Source organism: Carcharodon carcharias, chromosome 15, assembly GCF_017639515.1.
Source record: "Carcharodon carcharias isolate sCarCar2 chromosome 15, sCarCar2.pri, whole genome shotgun sequence".
Lineage (NCBI taxonomy): Eukaryota > Metazoa > Chordata > Chondrichthyes > Lamniformes > Lamnidae > Carcharodon > Carcharodon carcharias.
The window spans coordinates 110,799,897-110,817,399 of NC_054481.1; the positions used below are offsets into that span (position 1 = coordinate 110,799,897).

Consider the following 17,503-nt stretch of genomic DNA (forward strand, 5'->3'; position numbering starts at 1 on the left):
ATTGTTCTTTCAAATAAGCACAATAGGTCAAATGGCCTTCTATGATATTGACTGTCTGGTCTCTAGTCCTACTCCTGTGCTTCGTGTCTGTTGCCTCATGTGTTCTGTCTCTGCAGGCTGGCTTTCCTTTGAAGGCATGCTGCTTTTTTACACTGACTTCATGGGGGAGGTGGTGTATGGAGGGGACCCCAAGGCCCCTCGTGACTCAGAAGCATTTCAGAACTACAACGCAGGAGTGAGTGTGGGCTGCTGGGGTATGTGCATCTACGCATTCAGCGCTGCGTTTTACTCAGGTAGGGCATTCGATATCCTGGTGTGTGGGACTCTGCTCCACACAGGTTCAACTGCCCGAGTATTTTCCATTGTTCTGCCAGTATAAGTGTGTTAAATTGATTTCTGGAGTACTCCATAGTTGAGTAGGGGTAAAAATGTCCATGCACTAAATCTCTGTACTGCACATCAATAGATGAATTAAACTGCAACACCACACCTCAATGCCTGGACATTCTATGCCATGACTCAATGACACTACTTTCTATACCATGACTCAATGACTAGACGTTCTTTACCAGGAATCAATGACTAGATGTTCTTTACCACGACTCAATGATTAGATGTTCTTTACCATGTCTCAATGGCTAAACGTTCTTTACCACAACTCAATTACTAAACGCTCTTTACCTCGACTCAATGACTAGACGTTCTTTACCACGACTCAATTACTAAACGCTCTTTACCTCGACTCAATGACTAGACGTTCTTTACCACGAATCAACGACTAGACGTTCTTTACCACGACTCAATGACTAGACGTTCTTTACCACGAATCAGTTACTAGATGTGCTTTACCCACGAATCAATGACTAGACGTTTTAAACAGCGATTCAATGACGGGACGTTCTTTACCACAAATCAATTACTAGATGTTCTTTACCATGAACCAATGACTAGACGTTCTTTACTATGAACCAATGACTAGATGTTCTTTACCACGACTCAATGACTAGCTGTTCTTTACCATGTCTCAATGGCTAGATGTTCTTTACCACGACTCAATTACTAAACGCTCTTTACCTCGACTCAATGACTAGATGTTCTTTACCATGAATCAGTAACTAGATGTTCTTTACAATGAATCAATGACTGAATGTTCTTTATCATGACTCAGTGACTAAATATTCAAAATCACGATTCACTGACTAGATGTTGTATACCAAGACATAATGACTCGACATTCTTTACCATGACTCAATGACTAGACATTCTTTACCACTACTCAATGATGAGACGTTCTATACAACGACTCAACGACTATATTCGAAGCCACCACTCAACAACTCAATGTTCTATACCACAACTCAGTGACTAGACTTTTTTTAATTACAACTTAGTGACTAGACGCTCTTAACCACAACTCAACAACCAGACATACTATACAATAACTCAAAGATTAGACATTCAATACCAGGACTCAATGGCACCACCTTCTTTACCACGACTCAATGACAAGATGTTCTTTACCAAAAATCAATGACTAGACGTTCTTTACCAGGAATCAATGACTAGATGTTCTTTACCACGACTCAATGACTAAACGTTATTTACCACGATTCAATGACTTGACGTTCTAAACCGTGACTCAATGACTTGATGATCTTTACCAGGACTCAATGACTAGACATTCTAAACTAGGACTCAATGACTGGATGTCCTTTACCGTGACTCAATCTTCTAAACCATGATTCACTGACTAGATGTTGAATACCAAGACACAATGACTCGGCATTCTTTACCACAACTCAATGACTAGATATTCTAAACCACTTCTCAATGTTTGAAGCCACCACTCAACAACGCAATGTTCTATACCACAATTTAGTGACTAGACTTTTTTTACTAGGACTCAGTGACTAGACGTTCTTTACCACAACTCAACAACCAGACATTCGATACAACGATTCAATGACTAGACATTCAATACCAAAACTCAATGGCTCGACTTTCTTTACCACGACTCAATGATTAAATGTTTTATACCATGACTCAATGACTAGAAATTCTTTATCACAAATCAATGACTCGATGTTCTTTACCATGACTCAGTGACTAGACGTTCTTTACCACGACTCAATGATAGACCTTCTAAACCGCGACTCAATGACTAGATTTTCTTTACCATGACTCAATGACTAGATGTTCTTTATCACAAATCAATGACTAGACATTCTTTACCACAACTCAATGACTAGATGTTCTTTATTACAAGTCAATGACTACACTTTCTTTATCATGAGTCAATGACTAGACGTTCTTAACCATGACTCAATGACTTGGCGTTCTTTACCACGACTCAATTAAAAGACATTCTAAACTGTCACTCAATGACTAGATGTTCTTTACCACATATCAATGACTAGATGCACTTTACCACAACTCAATGACTAGACATTCTTTACCACAACTCAATGACGAGACATTCTATACCACAACTCAACGACTTTATATTTGAAGCCACCACTCAACAACTCAACGTTCTGTACCACAACTTAGTGACTAGACTTTTTTTACTAGGACTCAGTGACTAGACGTTCTTTACCACAACTCAACAACCAGACATTCGATACAACGGTTCAATAACTAGACATTCAATACCAAGATTTAATGGCTCGACTTTCTTTACCTCAACTCAATGATTAGATGTTTTATACCAATGACTCAATGCCTAGAAGTTCTTTACCACAAATCAATTACTAGATGCTCTTTACCACGATTCAATGACTGGACATTCTTTACCACGTACCAATGAACTAAACATTTTACACCATGGCTCAATGACTAGACATTCTTTACACGTTTCAATGACTAGACATTCTTTACACGTTTCAATGACTAGACATTCTTTACACGTTTCAATGACTAGACATTCTTTACCACGAATCAATGACTAGATGCTCTTTACCGTGACTCAATGACTAGACACTCTTTACCACGACTCAATGACTAGATATTCTTTACCGTGACTCAATGACTAGACATTCTTTACTACGTTTCAATGGCTAGATTTTCTTTACCTTGACTCAATGACTAGATGTTCTTTATCATGAGTCAATGACTTGATGTTCTTAACCATGACACAATTAATAGTCGTTCTAAACCGTAACTCAATGACTAGACATTCTTTACCACATATCAATGACTAGATGTTCTTTACCAGGATTCAATGACTAGATGTTCTTCACTACAACTCAATGACAAGACATTCTAAACCGCAACTCAATGACTAGACGCTCTTTACCACGATTCAATGACTAGACATTCTAAACTAGGACTCAATGACTGGGAGTCATTTTCTGTGACTCAATGGCTAGACATTCTAAATGACGAGTCAATGACTAGACATTCTTTATCACAAATCAATCACTAGGCGTATGTTACCTCGTTACAATGACTAGGTGTTCTAGGCCATGAATCAATGATTTGACGTTCTATACCATGACTCAGTGACTAGACATTCTACACCATGACTGAATGACTAGACGTTCTAAACCACAATTCAATTACTAGATTTTCTTTACCATGACTCAATGACTAGGCGTTCTTTACCACGAATCAATGACTAGATATTCTTTACCGCGACTTAATGACTAGACATTCTTTACCACGTTTCAATGGCTAGATTTTCTTTACCATGACTCAATGACTAGACATTCTTTATCACGAGTCAATGACTTAACGTTCTTAACCATGACTCAGTGACTAGGTGTTCTTTACCATGACTCAATTAATATACGTTCTAAACCATGACTCAATGACTCGATGTTCTTTACCAAGAATCAATGACTAGACATTCTTTACCACATATAAATGACTAGATGTTCTTTACCAGGATTCAATGACTAGATATTCTTTACCACAACTCAATGACAAGACATTCTAAACCGCGACTCAATGACTAGACACTCTTTACCACAACTCAATGACTAGACATTCTAAACCAGGACTCAATGACTGGGTGTCCTTTACTGTGACTCAACGGCTAGACATTCTAAATGACGATGAATGACTAGACATTCTTTATCACGACCCAATGACCAGACATTCTATATCATAAATCAATCACTATGTTACCTCGACGCAATGATTAGGTGTTCTAGGCCATGAATCAATGACTGGATGCTCTTTACCACAAATCAATGACTAGATGTTCTTTACTACAATTCAATGAGAAGACGTTCTAAACCGCGACTCAATGGCTGGATGCTCTTTACCATGATTCAATGACTAGACGTTCTTTACCACAAGTCAATGACTTGATATTCTTAACCACGACTCAATGACTAGGCATTCTTTATCACAAATCAATGACTCGACATTCTTTACCACAATTCAGTGATTAAATATTCTGTCACTGAATATTTCAATGATTAGATGTCTTTTACTACAACTCAATGTCTAGATGTTATACGCTATGAACAATGACCAGACATACTAAACCATAACTCAATATGTTCTATACCATGACTCAATGACTAAATGTTGCATGCCACAACTCAATGACCAGGCATTCTATGCCATGACTCAATGCTAGACATTCTATACATGATGCAATGTTAGACATTCTATACCATGATTCAATAACTAGAAATACTAAACCACGACTCAACGATGTGACGTCCTAAACAATGACACAAAGATTTGATGTTCTTTACCATGTTTCAATAACTAAATGTTCTTTACCATGACTCAGTGACTAAATATTCTAACCCACGATTCACTGACTGGACGTTGCATACCAAGGCACAATGATTCGACATTCTTTACCACAACTCAATGACTAGATGTTCTAAGCCACGACTTAAGACTTCATATTCTATACCACAGCTCAGTGACTAGACGCTCTTTACCACGAATCAATGACTAGACATTCTAAACCATGACTTAACGATTAGATGCTCTTTATCATGACTAATTGAAGAGACATTCTTTATCACAAATCAATGACTAGATGTTTTTTACCACGACTCAATGTTCTAAGCCAGGACTCAATGACTGGATAAAGGCAAAATACTGCGGATGCTGGAAATCTAAAACAAAAACAAAAAATGCTGGAAAAACTCAGCAGATCTGACAGCATCTGTGGAGAGAAAGACAAGAGTTAACATTTCCTCCAAATAAAAGGTGTGGCTATGGGTACCTGCATGGGCCCCAGTTACGCCTGTCTCTTTATGGGGTATGTGGAACATTCCTTGTTCCAGTCCTACTCAGGCCCTCTCCCACAATTCTTTTTTTGGTACATCGTTAACTTTTGGTGCTGCTTCATGCTCTCATCTGGACCTGGAAAAGTTTATCAATTTTGCTTCCAATTTCCACCCCTCCATCACTTTCACATGGTCCATCTCCGACACTTCTCTTCCCTTCCTTGACCTCTCTGTCTCAATTTCTGGTGATAGACTGTCCACCAATATTCATTACAAGCCCACCAACTCCCACAGCTACCTCAACCATGCCCCGCTTCCTGTAAGGACTCCATCCCATTCTCTCAGTTCCTTCGCCTCTATCACATCTGTTCTGATGAGGCCACTTTCCAAAACAGCACTTCTAACATGTCTTCCTTCTTCCTCAACTGAGGTTTCCCACCCATGGTAGTTGACAGGGCCCTCAACTGTGTTGGACCCATCTCCCGCGCCATGGCCCTCATACCTTCCTCTCCCTCCCCGAACAATGATAGGGTCCTCTTTGTCCTCACTTTTCACCCCACCAGCCTCCACATTCAAAGGATCATACTCCGCCATTTCTGCCAACTCCAGCATGATGCCACCACCAAACACATCTACCCTTCACCCCCACTGTCAGCATTCTGTAGGGACCATTCCCTCCGGGATGCCCTGGCCCAATCCTCCTTCACCTCCAACACCTCAACCCCCTCCCACGGCATCTTCCCATGCAATCGCAGAAGGTACAACACCTGCCCCTATAACTTCCCCCTCCTCATCATGCAAGGGCCCAAACACTCCTTTCAAGTGAAGCAGTGCTTCACTTGCACTTCCCTCAATTTGGTGTACTGCATTTGCTGCTCCCAATGCGGTCTCCTCTACATTGGAGAAGCCAAACGCAGACTGGGTGACCGCTTTGCGGAATACCTTCGGTCTGTGCATAAGCATGACTCAGACCTTCCTGTCACTTGCCATTTCAACACACCATCCTGCTCTCGTGCCCACACGTCCTCCCTTGGCCTGCTGCAATGTTCCAGTGAAGCTCAACGCAAACTGAAGGAACAGCACCTCATGTTCCAAATAGGCACTTCCGGACTTAACGTTGAGTTCAACAACTTCAGACCATGAGCTCTGTCCTCCATTCTCACCCCATTTTTATCCCCTTTTTTCCAATGTTCATTTTTATTTATTTAATTTTTCCACTTATTTTAATTTATTTTCATTTTTATTCATTGTTTTATCCCCAACTTTTAGCCTATTTTCGATCTTTTTTCCGACCACTGTCCCCACCCTCCACCCCACCCCCACTAGGGCCATATGTCACTTGCTCATGTTGTTCTTTCCAGAGTGCTAACTCTTGTCCAGCTATTATCACATTCTGCTTTCCATCCTTAATGTCACCACTAGCACCTCCTTTAGCCAGTACCACCACCATCAACACCCCTTTGATCTTTTGTTTATGACACCTTTGGCAATCTCTCCTTAGCCTCCACCTATCGCTGGCCTTCTATCTAGCTTCACCTGCTCCAACCCCCTTAATCAGTATAAACTTCACCACATTTTTACTTCTCTTAGCTCTGAAGAAGAGTCATATGGACTTGAAACGTTAACTCTGTCTTTCTCTCCATAGATGCTGTCAGACCTACTGAGTTTTTCCAGCAATTTTTTTTTTGGTTAATGGTTGGATGTCCTCTACCGCTACTCAATGACTAGATATTCTAAATGATGACTCAATGACCAGATGTTCTATATCACAAATCAATCACTAGGCATATGTTACCACAACACAATGACTAGGCATCCTATGTCATGAATCAATGATTAGACGTTCTAAGCCACAGCTCAATGACTAGAAGTTCTATATCACGAATTAATGACTCGACATTCTTTACCACAAATCAATAACTAGCCATTCTATGCCACGAATCAACGACCAGATGTTATTTACCATGTCTCAATGACTAGATGTTCTTTACCATGATTCAATGACTAGACATTCTAAACCGTGACTCAATGACTAGACGCTCTTTACCGCAACTCAATGACTAGACGTTCTTTACCACAAATCAAAGACCAGATGTTTTAAACCACGGCTCAATGACTAGATGCTCTGGCGTCGTGTATTGTTGGTTGGGTGGCCATATTTATTGTGGGTTGGGTGGCCATATTTATTGTGGGCTGGGTGGCCTTGTTTATTGTGGGCTGGGTGGCCTTGTTTATTGTGGGCTGGGTGGCCTTGTTTATTGTGGGCTGGGTGGCCTTGTTTATTGTGGGTTGGGTGGCCTTGTTTATTGTGGGCTGGGTGGCCTTGTTTATTGTGAGCTGGGTGGCCTTGTTTATTGTGAGCTGGGCGGCCTTGGTAATTGAGGGCTGGGTGACCACGTTTATTGTGGGCTGGGTGACCACGTTTATTGTGGGCTGGGTGACCACGTTTATTGTGGGCTGGGTGACCACGTTTATTGTGGGCTGGGTGACCACGTTTATTGTGGGCTGGGTGACCACGTTTATTGTGGGCTGGGTGACCACGTTTATTGTGGGCTGGGTGACCACGTTTATTGTGGGCTGGGTGACCACGTTTATTGTGGGCTGGGTGACCACGTTTATTGTGGGCTGGGTGACCACGTTTATTGTGGGCTGGGTGACTATGTTTATTGTGGGCTGGGTGACCACGTTTATTGTGGGCTGGGTGACCACGTTTATTGTGGGCTGGGTGACCACGTTTATTGTGGGCTGGGTGACCACGTTTATTGTGGGCTGGGTGACCACGTTTATTGTGGGCTGGGTGACCACGTTTATTGTGGGCTGGGTGACCACGTTTATTGTGGGCTGGGTGACCACGTTTATTGTGGGCTGGGTGACCACGTTTATTGTGGGCTGGGTGACCACGTTTATTGTGGGCTGGGTGACCACGTTTATTGTGGGCTGGGTGACCACGTTTATTGTGGGCTGGGTGACCACGTTTATTGTGGGCTGGGTGACCACGTTTATTGTGGGCTGGGTGACCACGTTTATTGTGGGCTGGGTGACCACGTTTATTGTGGGCTGGGTGACCACGTTTATTGTGGGCTGGGTGACCACGTTTATTGTGGGCTGGGTGACCACGTTTATTGTGGGCTGGGTGACCACGTTTATTGTGGGTTGGGTGGCCTTGTTTATTGTGGGCTGGGTGAGCATGTTTGCTATGGGCTGGGTGAGCATGTTTGCTATGGGCTGGGTGAGCATGTTTGCTATGGGCTGGGTGAGCATGTTTGCTATGGGCTGGGTGAGCATGTTTGCTATGGGCTGGGTGAGCATGTTTGCTATGGGCTAGGTGACCATGTTTGCTATGGGCTAGGTGACCATGTTTGCTATGGGCTAGGTGGCCATTTTTATTGTGGGCTGGGTGGCCATTTTTATTGTGGGCTGGGTGGCCATATTGTCTGTGGGCTGGGTGGCATGTTTATTGTGGGTGAGATGGCCATGTTTACTGTGAGCTGGGCGGCCTTGTTTATTGTGGGTTGGGCGGCCATGTTTATTGTGGGCTGAGTGGCCCCTATTTATTATGGTTTGGGTGGCCCTGTTTGTTGCTGTTGGCTGGCCATTTTTATTGCTGGTTGGGTGGCTAATTTTATTGTGGGCGGGGTGGACATGTTTATTGTGGTTTGGGCAGCCATGTTTATTGTGGGCTGATTGACCATGTTTATTGTGGGCTGGGTGGCCAAGTTAATTGTGGGCTGGGTGGCCATGTTTATTGTGGCTGGGTGGCCATGTTTATAGTGGGCTGGGTGGCCATGTTTATAGTGGGCTGGGTGGCCATGTTTATAGTGGGCTGGGTGGCCATGTTTATAGTGGGCTGGGTGGCCATGTTTATAGTGGGCTGGGTGGCCATGTTTATAGTGGGCTGGGTGGCCATGTTTATAGTGGGCTGGGTGGCCATGTTTATAGTGGGCTGGGTGGCCATGTTTATAGTGGGCTGGGTGGCCATGTTTATAGTGGGCTGGGTGGCCATGTTTATAGTGGGCTGGGTGGCCATGTTTATAGTGGGCTGGGTGGCCATGTTTATAGTGGGCTGGGTGGCCATGTTTATAGTGGGCTGGGTGGCCATGTTTATAGTGGGCTGGGTGGCCATGTTTATAGTGGGCTGGGTGGCCATGTTTATAGTGGGCTGGGTGGCCATGTTTATAGTGGGCTGGGTGGCCATGTTTATAGTGGGCTGGGTGGCCATGTTTATAGTGGGCTGGGTGGCCATGTTTATAGTGGGCTGGGTGGCCATGTTTATAGTGGGCTGGGTGGCCATGTTTATAGTGGGCTGGGTGGCCATGTTTATTGTGGGCTAGGTGGCCATGTTTGCTATGGGCTAGGTGGCCATGTTTGCTATGGGCTAGGTGGCCATGTTTGCTATGGGCTAGGTGGCCATGTTTGCTATGGGCTAGGTGGCCATATTTATTGTGGGCTGGGTGAGCATGTTTGCTATGGGCTAGGTGACCATGTTTGCTATGGGCTAGATGGCCATTTTTATTGTGGGCTGGGTGGCCCTATTGTCTGTGGGCTGGGTGGCATGTTTATTGTGGGTGAGATGGCCATGTTTACTGTGAGCTGGGCGGCCTTGTTTATTGTGGGTTGGGCGGCCATGTTTATTGTGGGTTGAGTGGCCCCTATTTATTGTGGGCTTTGTGGCCCCTATTTATTGTGGTTTGGGTGGCCCTGTTTGTTGCTGTTGGCTGGCCATTTTTATTGCTGGTTGGGTGGCTAATTTTATAGTGGGCGGGGTGGACATGTTTATTGTGGTTTGGGCAGCCATGTTTATTGTGGGCTGATTGACCATGCTTATTATGCACCGTGTGGCCAAGTTAATTGTGGGCTGGGTGGCCAAGTTAATTGTGGGCTGGGTGGCCAAGTTAATTGTGGGCTGGGTGGCCATGTTTATTGTGGGCTGGGTGGCCATGTTTATTGTGGGCTGGGTGGCCATGTTTATTGTGGGCTGGGTGGCCATGTTTATTGTGGGCTGGGTGGCCATGTTTATTGTGGGCTGGGTGGCCATGTTTATTGTGGGCTGGGTGGCCATGTTTATTGTGGGCTGGGTGGCCATGTTTATTGTGGGCTGGGTGGCCATGTTTATTGTGGGCTGGGTGGCCATGTTTATTGTGGGCTGGGTGGCCATGTTTATTGTGGGCTGGGTGGCCATGTTTATAGTGGGCTGGGTGGCCATGTTTATAGTGGGCTGGGTGGCCATGTTTATAGTGGGCTGGGTGGCCATGTTTATAGTGGGCTGGGTGGCCATGTTTATAGTGGGCTGGGTGGCCATGTTTATAGTGGGCTGGGTGGCCATGTTTATAGTGGGCTGGGTGGCCATGTTTATAGTGGGCTGGGTGGCCATGTTTATTGTGGGCAGGGTGGCCATGTTTATCGTGGGCTTGGTTGGCCATGTTTATCGTGGGCTGGGTGGCTCTGTTTGTTGCTGTTGGGTGGCCATGTTAATTGTGGACTGGGCGGCCATGTTAATTGTGGACTGGGCGGCCATGTTAATTGTGGACTGGGCGGCCATGTTAATTGTGGACTGGGCGGCCATGTTAATTGTGGACTGGGCGGCCATGTTAATTGTGGACTGGGCGGCCATGTTAATTGTGGACTGGGCGGCCATGTTAATTGTGGACTGGGCGGCCATGTTAATTGTGGACTGGGCGGCCATGTTAATTGTGGACTGGGCGGCCATGTTAATTGTGGACTGGGCGGCCATGTTAATTGTGGACTGGGCGGCCATGTTAATTGTGGACTGGGCGGCCATGTTAATTGTGGACTGGGCGGCCATGTTAATTGTGGACTGGGCAGCCATGTTTACTGTGGGCTGGGTGGCCTTGTTTGTTGCTGTTGGGTGGCCATATTTATAATGGGCTGGGTGGCCATATTTATAATGGACTGGGTGACCAGGTTTACTGTGGGCTGGGTGGCCATTTTTACTGTGGGCTGCGTGGCCTTGTCTACTTTGGGCTGGGTGACCATGTTTGCTGTGGGCTGGGTGGCCTTGTTTATTGTGGGCTGGGTGGCCTTGTTTATTGTGGGCTGGGTGGCCTTGTTTATTGTGGGCTGGGTGGCCTTGTTTATTGTGGGCTGGGTGGCCTTGTTTATTGTGGTCTGGGTGGCCTTGTTTATTGTGGGCTGGGTGACCATGTTTATTGTGGGCTGTGTGGCCTTGTTTATTATGGACTGGGTGGCCTTGGCTATTGTGGGCTGGGTGACCAGGTTTATTGTGGGTTGGGTGGCCTTGTTTACTGTGGGCTGGATGACAATGTTTGCTATGGGGGTGGCCATTTTTACTGTGGGCTGTGTGGCCTTGGCTATTGTGGGCTGGGTGACCATGTTTGCTATGGACTGGGTGACCATGTTTGCTATGGGCTAGGTGACCATGTTTGCTATGGGCTAGGTGGCCATTTTTATTGTGGGCTGGGTGGCCATATTGTCTGTGGGCTGGGTGGCATGTTTATTGTGGGTGAGATGGCCATGTTTACTGTGAGCTGGGTGGCTTTGTTGTCTGTGTGCTGGGTGGCCTTGTATATTGTGGGCTGGTTGACCATGTTTGCCATGTGCTGGGTGGCCTTGTTTATTGTGGGCTAGGTGGTTATGTTGTCTGTGGGCTGGGTGGCCATGTTTATTGTGAGCTGGGTGGCCATTTTGTCTGTGGGTGAGATGGCCACGTTTATTGTGGGTGAGATGGCCATGTTTGTGTGAGCTGAGTGGCTATGTTTGCTGTGTGCTGGGTGGCTATGTTTTGCTCTGGGCTGGGTGGTCATGTTTATTGTGGGCTTTGTGGCCCCTATTTATTGTGGTTTGGGTGGCCCTGTTTGTTGCTGTTGGCTGGCCATTTTTATTGCTGGTTGGGTGGCTAATTTTATAGTGGGCGGGGTGGACATGTTTATTGTGGTTTGGGCAGCCATGTTTATTGTGGGCTGATTGACCATGCTTATTATGCACCGTGCGGCCAAGTTAATTGTGGGCTGGGTGGCCATGTTTATTGTGGGCTGGGTGGCCATGTTTATTGTGGGCTGGGTGGCCATGTTTATTGTGGACTGGGGGGGCCATGTTTATCGTGGGCTGGGTGGCCCTGTTTGTTGCTGTTGGGTGGCCATGTTTATTGTGGACTGGGGGGCCATATTTATAATGGGCTGGGTGGCCATGTTTATTGTGGGCTGGGTGGCCATGTTTATTGTGGACTGGGCGGCCATGTTAAATGTGGGCTGGGTGGCCTTGTTTATTATGGAAAAACTCAGCAGGTCTGGCAGCATCGGCGGAGAAGAAAAGAGTTGACGTTTCGAGTCCTCTAGTTCCTAGTTCTGTTGAAGGGTCATGAGGACTCAAAACGTCAACTCTTTTCTTCTCCGCCGATGCTGCCAGACCTGCTGAGTTTTTCCAGGTAATTCTGTTTTTGTTTTGGATTTCCAGCATCGACAGTTTTTTGTTTTTATATATGTTTATTATGGGCTGGGTGACCATGCTTGCTATTTGCTTGTGGCCATGTTTATTGTGGACTGGGTGGCCATGTTTATTGTGGACTGGGTGACCATGCTTGCTATTTGCCTGTGGCCATGTTTATTGTGGACTGGGTGACCATGCTTGCTATTTGCCTGTGGCCATGTTTACTGTGGACTGGGTGACCATGCTTGCTATTTGCCTGTGGCCATGTTTATTGTGGGCTGGGTGGCCATGTTTATTGTGGGCTGGGTGGCCATGTTTATTGTGGGCTGGGTGGCCATGTTTATTGTGGGCTGGGTGGCCATGTTTATTGTGGGCTGGGTGGCCATGTTTATTGTGGGCTGGGTGGCCATGTTTATTGTGGGCTGGGTGGCCATGTTTATTGTGGGCTGGGTGGCCATGTTTATTGTGGGCTGGGTGGCCATGTTTATTGTGGGCTGGGTGGCCTTGTTTATTGTGGGCTGGGTGGCCTTGTTTGCTATGGGCTGGGTGACCATGTTTATTGTGATCTGGGTGGCCATGTTTATTATGGCTGGGTGACCATGCTTGCTATTTGCCTGTGGCCATGTTTAGCTGACTGACAATTTAATCCTGATTATAAGTTTGGCTTTGGCATGAAGGTTTCTGTATGAAGGCAGAAAAAAATAGAAAATATTGATTTGCAAAAGAAGAGCATCAACACCTGGAAAGCTAAATGCTTTCTGAGATAACGGTCTCTGTCCAACATGTAAAAACCTGTCTTTCCTCTTTCAGTTGCTGGTAGAACCGCGTGAATATCCAGACTTTTCTGTTTGTTTTTAACGTTTTCAACATTATTCTGTTTTTGTATTGTCCCTATTAATGTACACAAGCTGTGGGGCACCCCTGAGGCTCAGGTAATTCTCAATTGGCCAGTCACACCCCTGAGCTCTTTCTCAGTACAGAGATTGCGAAACATATTTAGCTCTCAAATTCAACGTGACAAAAAACAAGATCTGAATCTCAGGGAAATTGAACCACAACCTTTATCAGAAGCTATGATTTTCTTCAGAATATGGAATTACTTAAAGTGTCATCTTGAAAAAAGTAATCCCTAATTCCAGTAAATCATTAGGCAACTGCTTTACACCCCAGTTACCTATTGAGGATCCTCTATATTCCCCCAGGTACCCATTGAGAATTATCTACGTGCCACTAGTTACCCACAAAATATCTTCTCTATGCTCCAGCAACCCACTGAGGGTCTGCCAGCTTTTGAAGAACTTAACGTTGAAGTTAGTTACTGAGCTCCCCAGATTGACATTGGTGAAAGTAGTGACTAGTATGCAACGAATGTACAATCATCGCCCAATGAACTGTTACCCAACACATCACCACCTAACACACTGCCACCCAATGCACCAGGGCCCAAACATACCACCTCCCATCACACCGTCACCTCCCACATCATCACCCAACACACCGTCACCCAACACACTGCACCCAACCATCACCTTCCATACCGTCACCCAACCCACCGTCACCCAACCCACTGTCACCCAACATGCCATCATCCAACACACTGCCACCCAACACACCGTTATCTAACACACCGTTACCTAACACACTGCCACCCAACACAATGTTACCTACCACGCCATTACATAACACACCACCACCCAACATGCCGTCACCCAACACACTGCCACCAACACACTGCCACCCAACACGACATTACTTAACATACCACCACCCAACACACTGCCACCAACACACTGCCACCCAACACGCCATTACCTAACACACCGTCACCCAACACACTGCTACCAACACAACATCACCCAACACACCACCACCCAACACACCATTACCTAACACGCCGTCACCAAACACACCACCACCCAACACACCATTACCTAACACGCCATCACCCAACACACCACCACCCAACAGGTCATCACTCAACACACCGCCACCCAACTTACTGTCACCCAACACATTGCCATTCAACACACATCCACCCAACACACAGCCACCAACATTGAACCATAGAACACTACAGCACAGAAAACAGGCCATTCAACCCTTCTAGTCTGTGCCAAAATATTATTCCGCTAGTCCCATTGACCTGCACCTAGTCCATAACCCTCCAGACCTCTCCCATCCATGTACCTATCCAATTTATTCTTAAAACTTAAGAGTGAGCCCGCATTTACCACGTCAGATGGTAGCTCGTTCCACACTCGCACCACTCTCTGAGTGAAGAAGTTCCCCCTAATATTCCCCCTAAACCTTTCCCCTTTCACCCTAAAACCATGTCCTCTCGTGTTTATCTCTCCTAATCTAAGTGGAAAGAGCCTACTCGCATTTACTCTGTATATACCCTTCATAATTTTGTAAACTTCTATCAAATCTCCCCTCATTCTTCTACGCTCCAAGGAATAATGTCCTAACCTGTTTAATCTTTCCCTGTAACTCAACTCCTGAAGACCCGGCAACATCCTAGTAAATCTTCTCTGCACTCTCTCAGTCTTACTGATATCCTTCCTGTAGTTAGGCGACCAGAACTGCACACAATACTCCAAAGTTGGCCTCACCAATGTCTTATACAACCTCACCATAACATTCCAACTCCTATACTCAATACTTTGATTTATGAAGGCCAGTATGCCAAAAGCTTTCTTTACAACCTTGTCTATCTGTGACGCCACTTTCAGGGAATTACGTATCTGAACTCCCAGATCCCTTTGTTCCTCCGCACTCCTCAGTGCCCTACCATTTACTGTGTATGTCCTACCTTGGTTTGACCTTCCAAAATGTAACACCTCACACTTTTCCGCATTAAATTCCATGTGCCATTTTCTGGCCCATTTTTCCAGTTGGTCCAGATCCCTCTGCAAGCTTTGAAAGCCTTCCTCGCTGTCCACAACGCCTCCAATCTTAGTGTCATCAGCAAACTTGCTGATCCAATTCACCACATTATCTTCCAAATCATTGATATAGACAACAAACAACAATGGTCCCAGTACAGATCCCTGAGGCACACCACTAGTCACAGACCTCCAGTCTGAGAAGCAATCATCCACTACCACTCTCTGTCTTCTCCCACACAGCCAATTTCGAATCCAGTTTACAACCTCCCCATGGATACCAAGTCTCTGAACCTTCTGAACTAACCTCCCATGTGGGACCTTGTCAAAGGCCTTACTAAAGTCCATGTAGACAACATCCACAGCCTTTCCTTCATCTACTTTCTTGGTAACCTCCTCGAAAAACTCTACAATGTTCGTTAAACACGACCTACCACGCACAAATCCATGCTGGCTATCCTTAATCAGCCCTTGGCTGTCCAAATAATTATATATCCAACATGCCATCACGCAATACCGCCACCCAAGACACTGCCACCCAACAGACCACCACTCAATACACCACCGCTCAACACACCGTCACCAAACACACCGCCACCAAACACACTGCCACTCAACACGTCATCACCTAATACACCATTACCCAACTCGCCGTTACCCAACTCGCCGTTACCCAACTCGCCGTTACCCAACTCGCCGTTACCCAACTCGCCGTTACCCAACTCGCCGTTACCCAACTCGCCGTTACCCAACACGCCGTTACCCAAAACGCTGCCCTGAACACACCGTTATCCAACACACCGTTACCCAACACGCTGCCCTGAACACACCGTTATCCAACACAGCGTTAACCAACACACTGCCCTGAACACACCGTTACCCAACACACCGTTAAACAACACACTGCCCTGAACACACCGTTACCCAACACACCGTTAACCAACACACTGCCCTGAACACACCGTTATCCAACACACCGTTAACCAACACACTGCCCTGAACACACCGTTATCCAACACACCGTTAACCAACACACTGCCCTGAACACACTGTTATCCAACACAGTCACCCAGCATGCCGCTGTTCAACACACTATCAACCAACACTGTGTCACCCAACATGCTGTCACCCAACATGCCCCTGTCCAACACACCGTCAACCAACACTGTGTCACCCAACATGCTGTTATCCAACATGCCACCAACCAACACGTCACAATCCAAAGCGGTCATCTAATGAGATGGAATTACATAAAAATTATCTTTGTTTCTCTCTACATGGATGCTGCCTGACTTGCTGAATATTTCCAACATTTTCTGTTCTTATTCAGATTTCCAACTCTTGCAGTATTTTGCTTTTGCACTATTATCTGATACAGAGCACCCAGAATATGACAACCAATAAACTACCATCCAAAGTATGACAACCCAATATACCTAAACCCTGACCACCAGCAGCCATGTAGCTGGTATTCTATCACCTGTTTCTTATTTTCTACAGCACTCCTGGAGAAGCTCGAAGAATATTTCAGTATCCGAACTCTATACTTCTTTGGCTACCTTTCCTTTGGGATTGGCACTGGCATTGCCACTCTGTCCAGGAACAGCTATGTTCTTTTATCGCTCTGTGTTACATATGGGGTGCTATTTTCTTCACTTTGCACTCTACCCTACTCGCTGCTGTGTGAATACTACCAGAGCAAAAAGGTATAAACATAACAAAAGGTGGACACTCAAATAATACAATTTATATGCTTACAATATGACAGAATCCAACTGGTACCTTGAGTATCTTGAGGTTGTGGGATATTCTGGGGAAAATGGAAAACTTTGGGAGCTATTTTAGGCTCTACTACCTTGAACAGTTTCAGACTGGTATTTGTAAGTCATAAGATCATGAAGAAAGGGGCTTGCTCTCTCCATCCTCCTCAGTACCTGCCCTGGGAGTGTTTGGGACATGTAAAATGAGTTTTACCCTAAATCTAACCCATTCTGCGCTTGTCTTGGAAGTGCTCGA

General features: G+C 45.5%; 1 protein-coding gene across 3 annotated transcripts in view; it reads left to right on the forward strand.

Moving 5' to 3' along the window:
* The window catches only part of slc45a1 (solute carrier family 45 member 1), a 31,474-nt gene that overhangs the window by 12,430 nt on the left and 1,541 nt on the right, over nt 1–17,503 (forward strand). For all 3 annotated transcript variants that reach the window (XM_041206590.1, XM_041206591.1, XM_041206592.1), the window contains 2 exons: nt 117–293; nt 16,988–17,193. In XM_041206590.1, the coding sequence (XP_041062524.1) occupies nt 117–293; nt 16,988–17,193 (383 nt within the window). The remainder of the gene's footprint in view (nt 1–116; nt 294–16,987; nt 17,194–17,503) is intronic.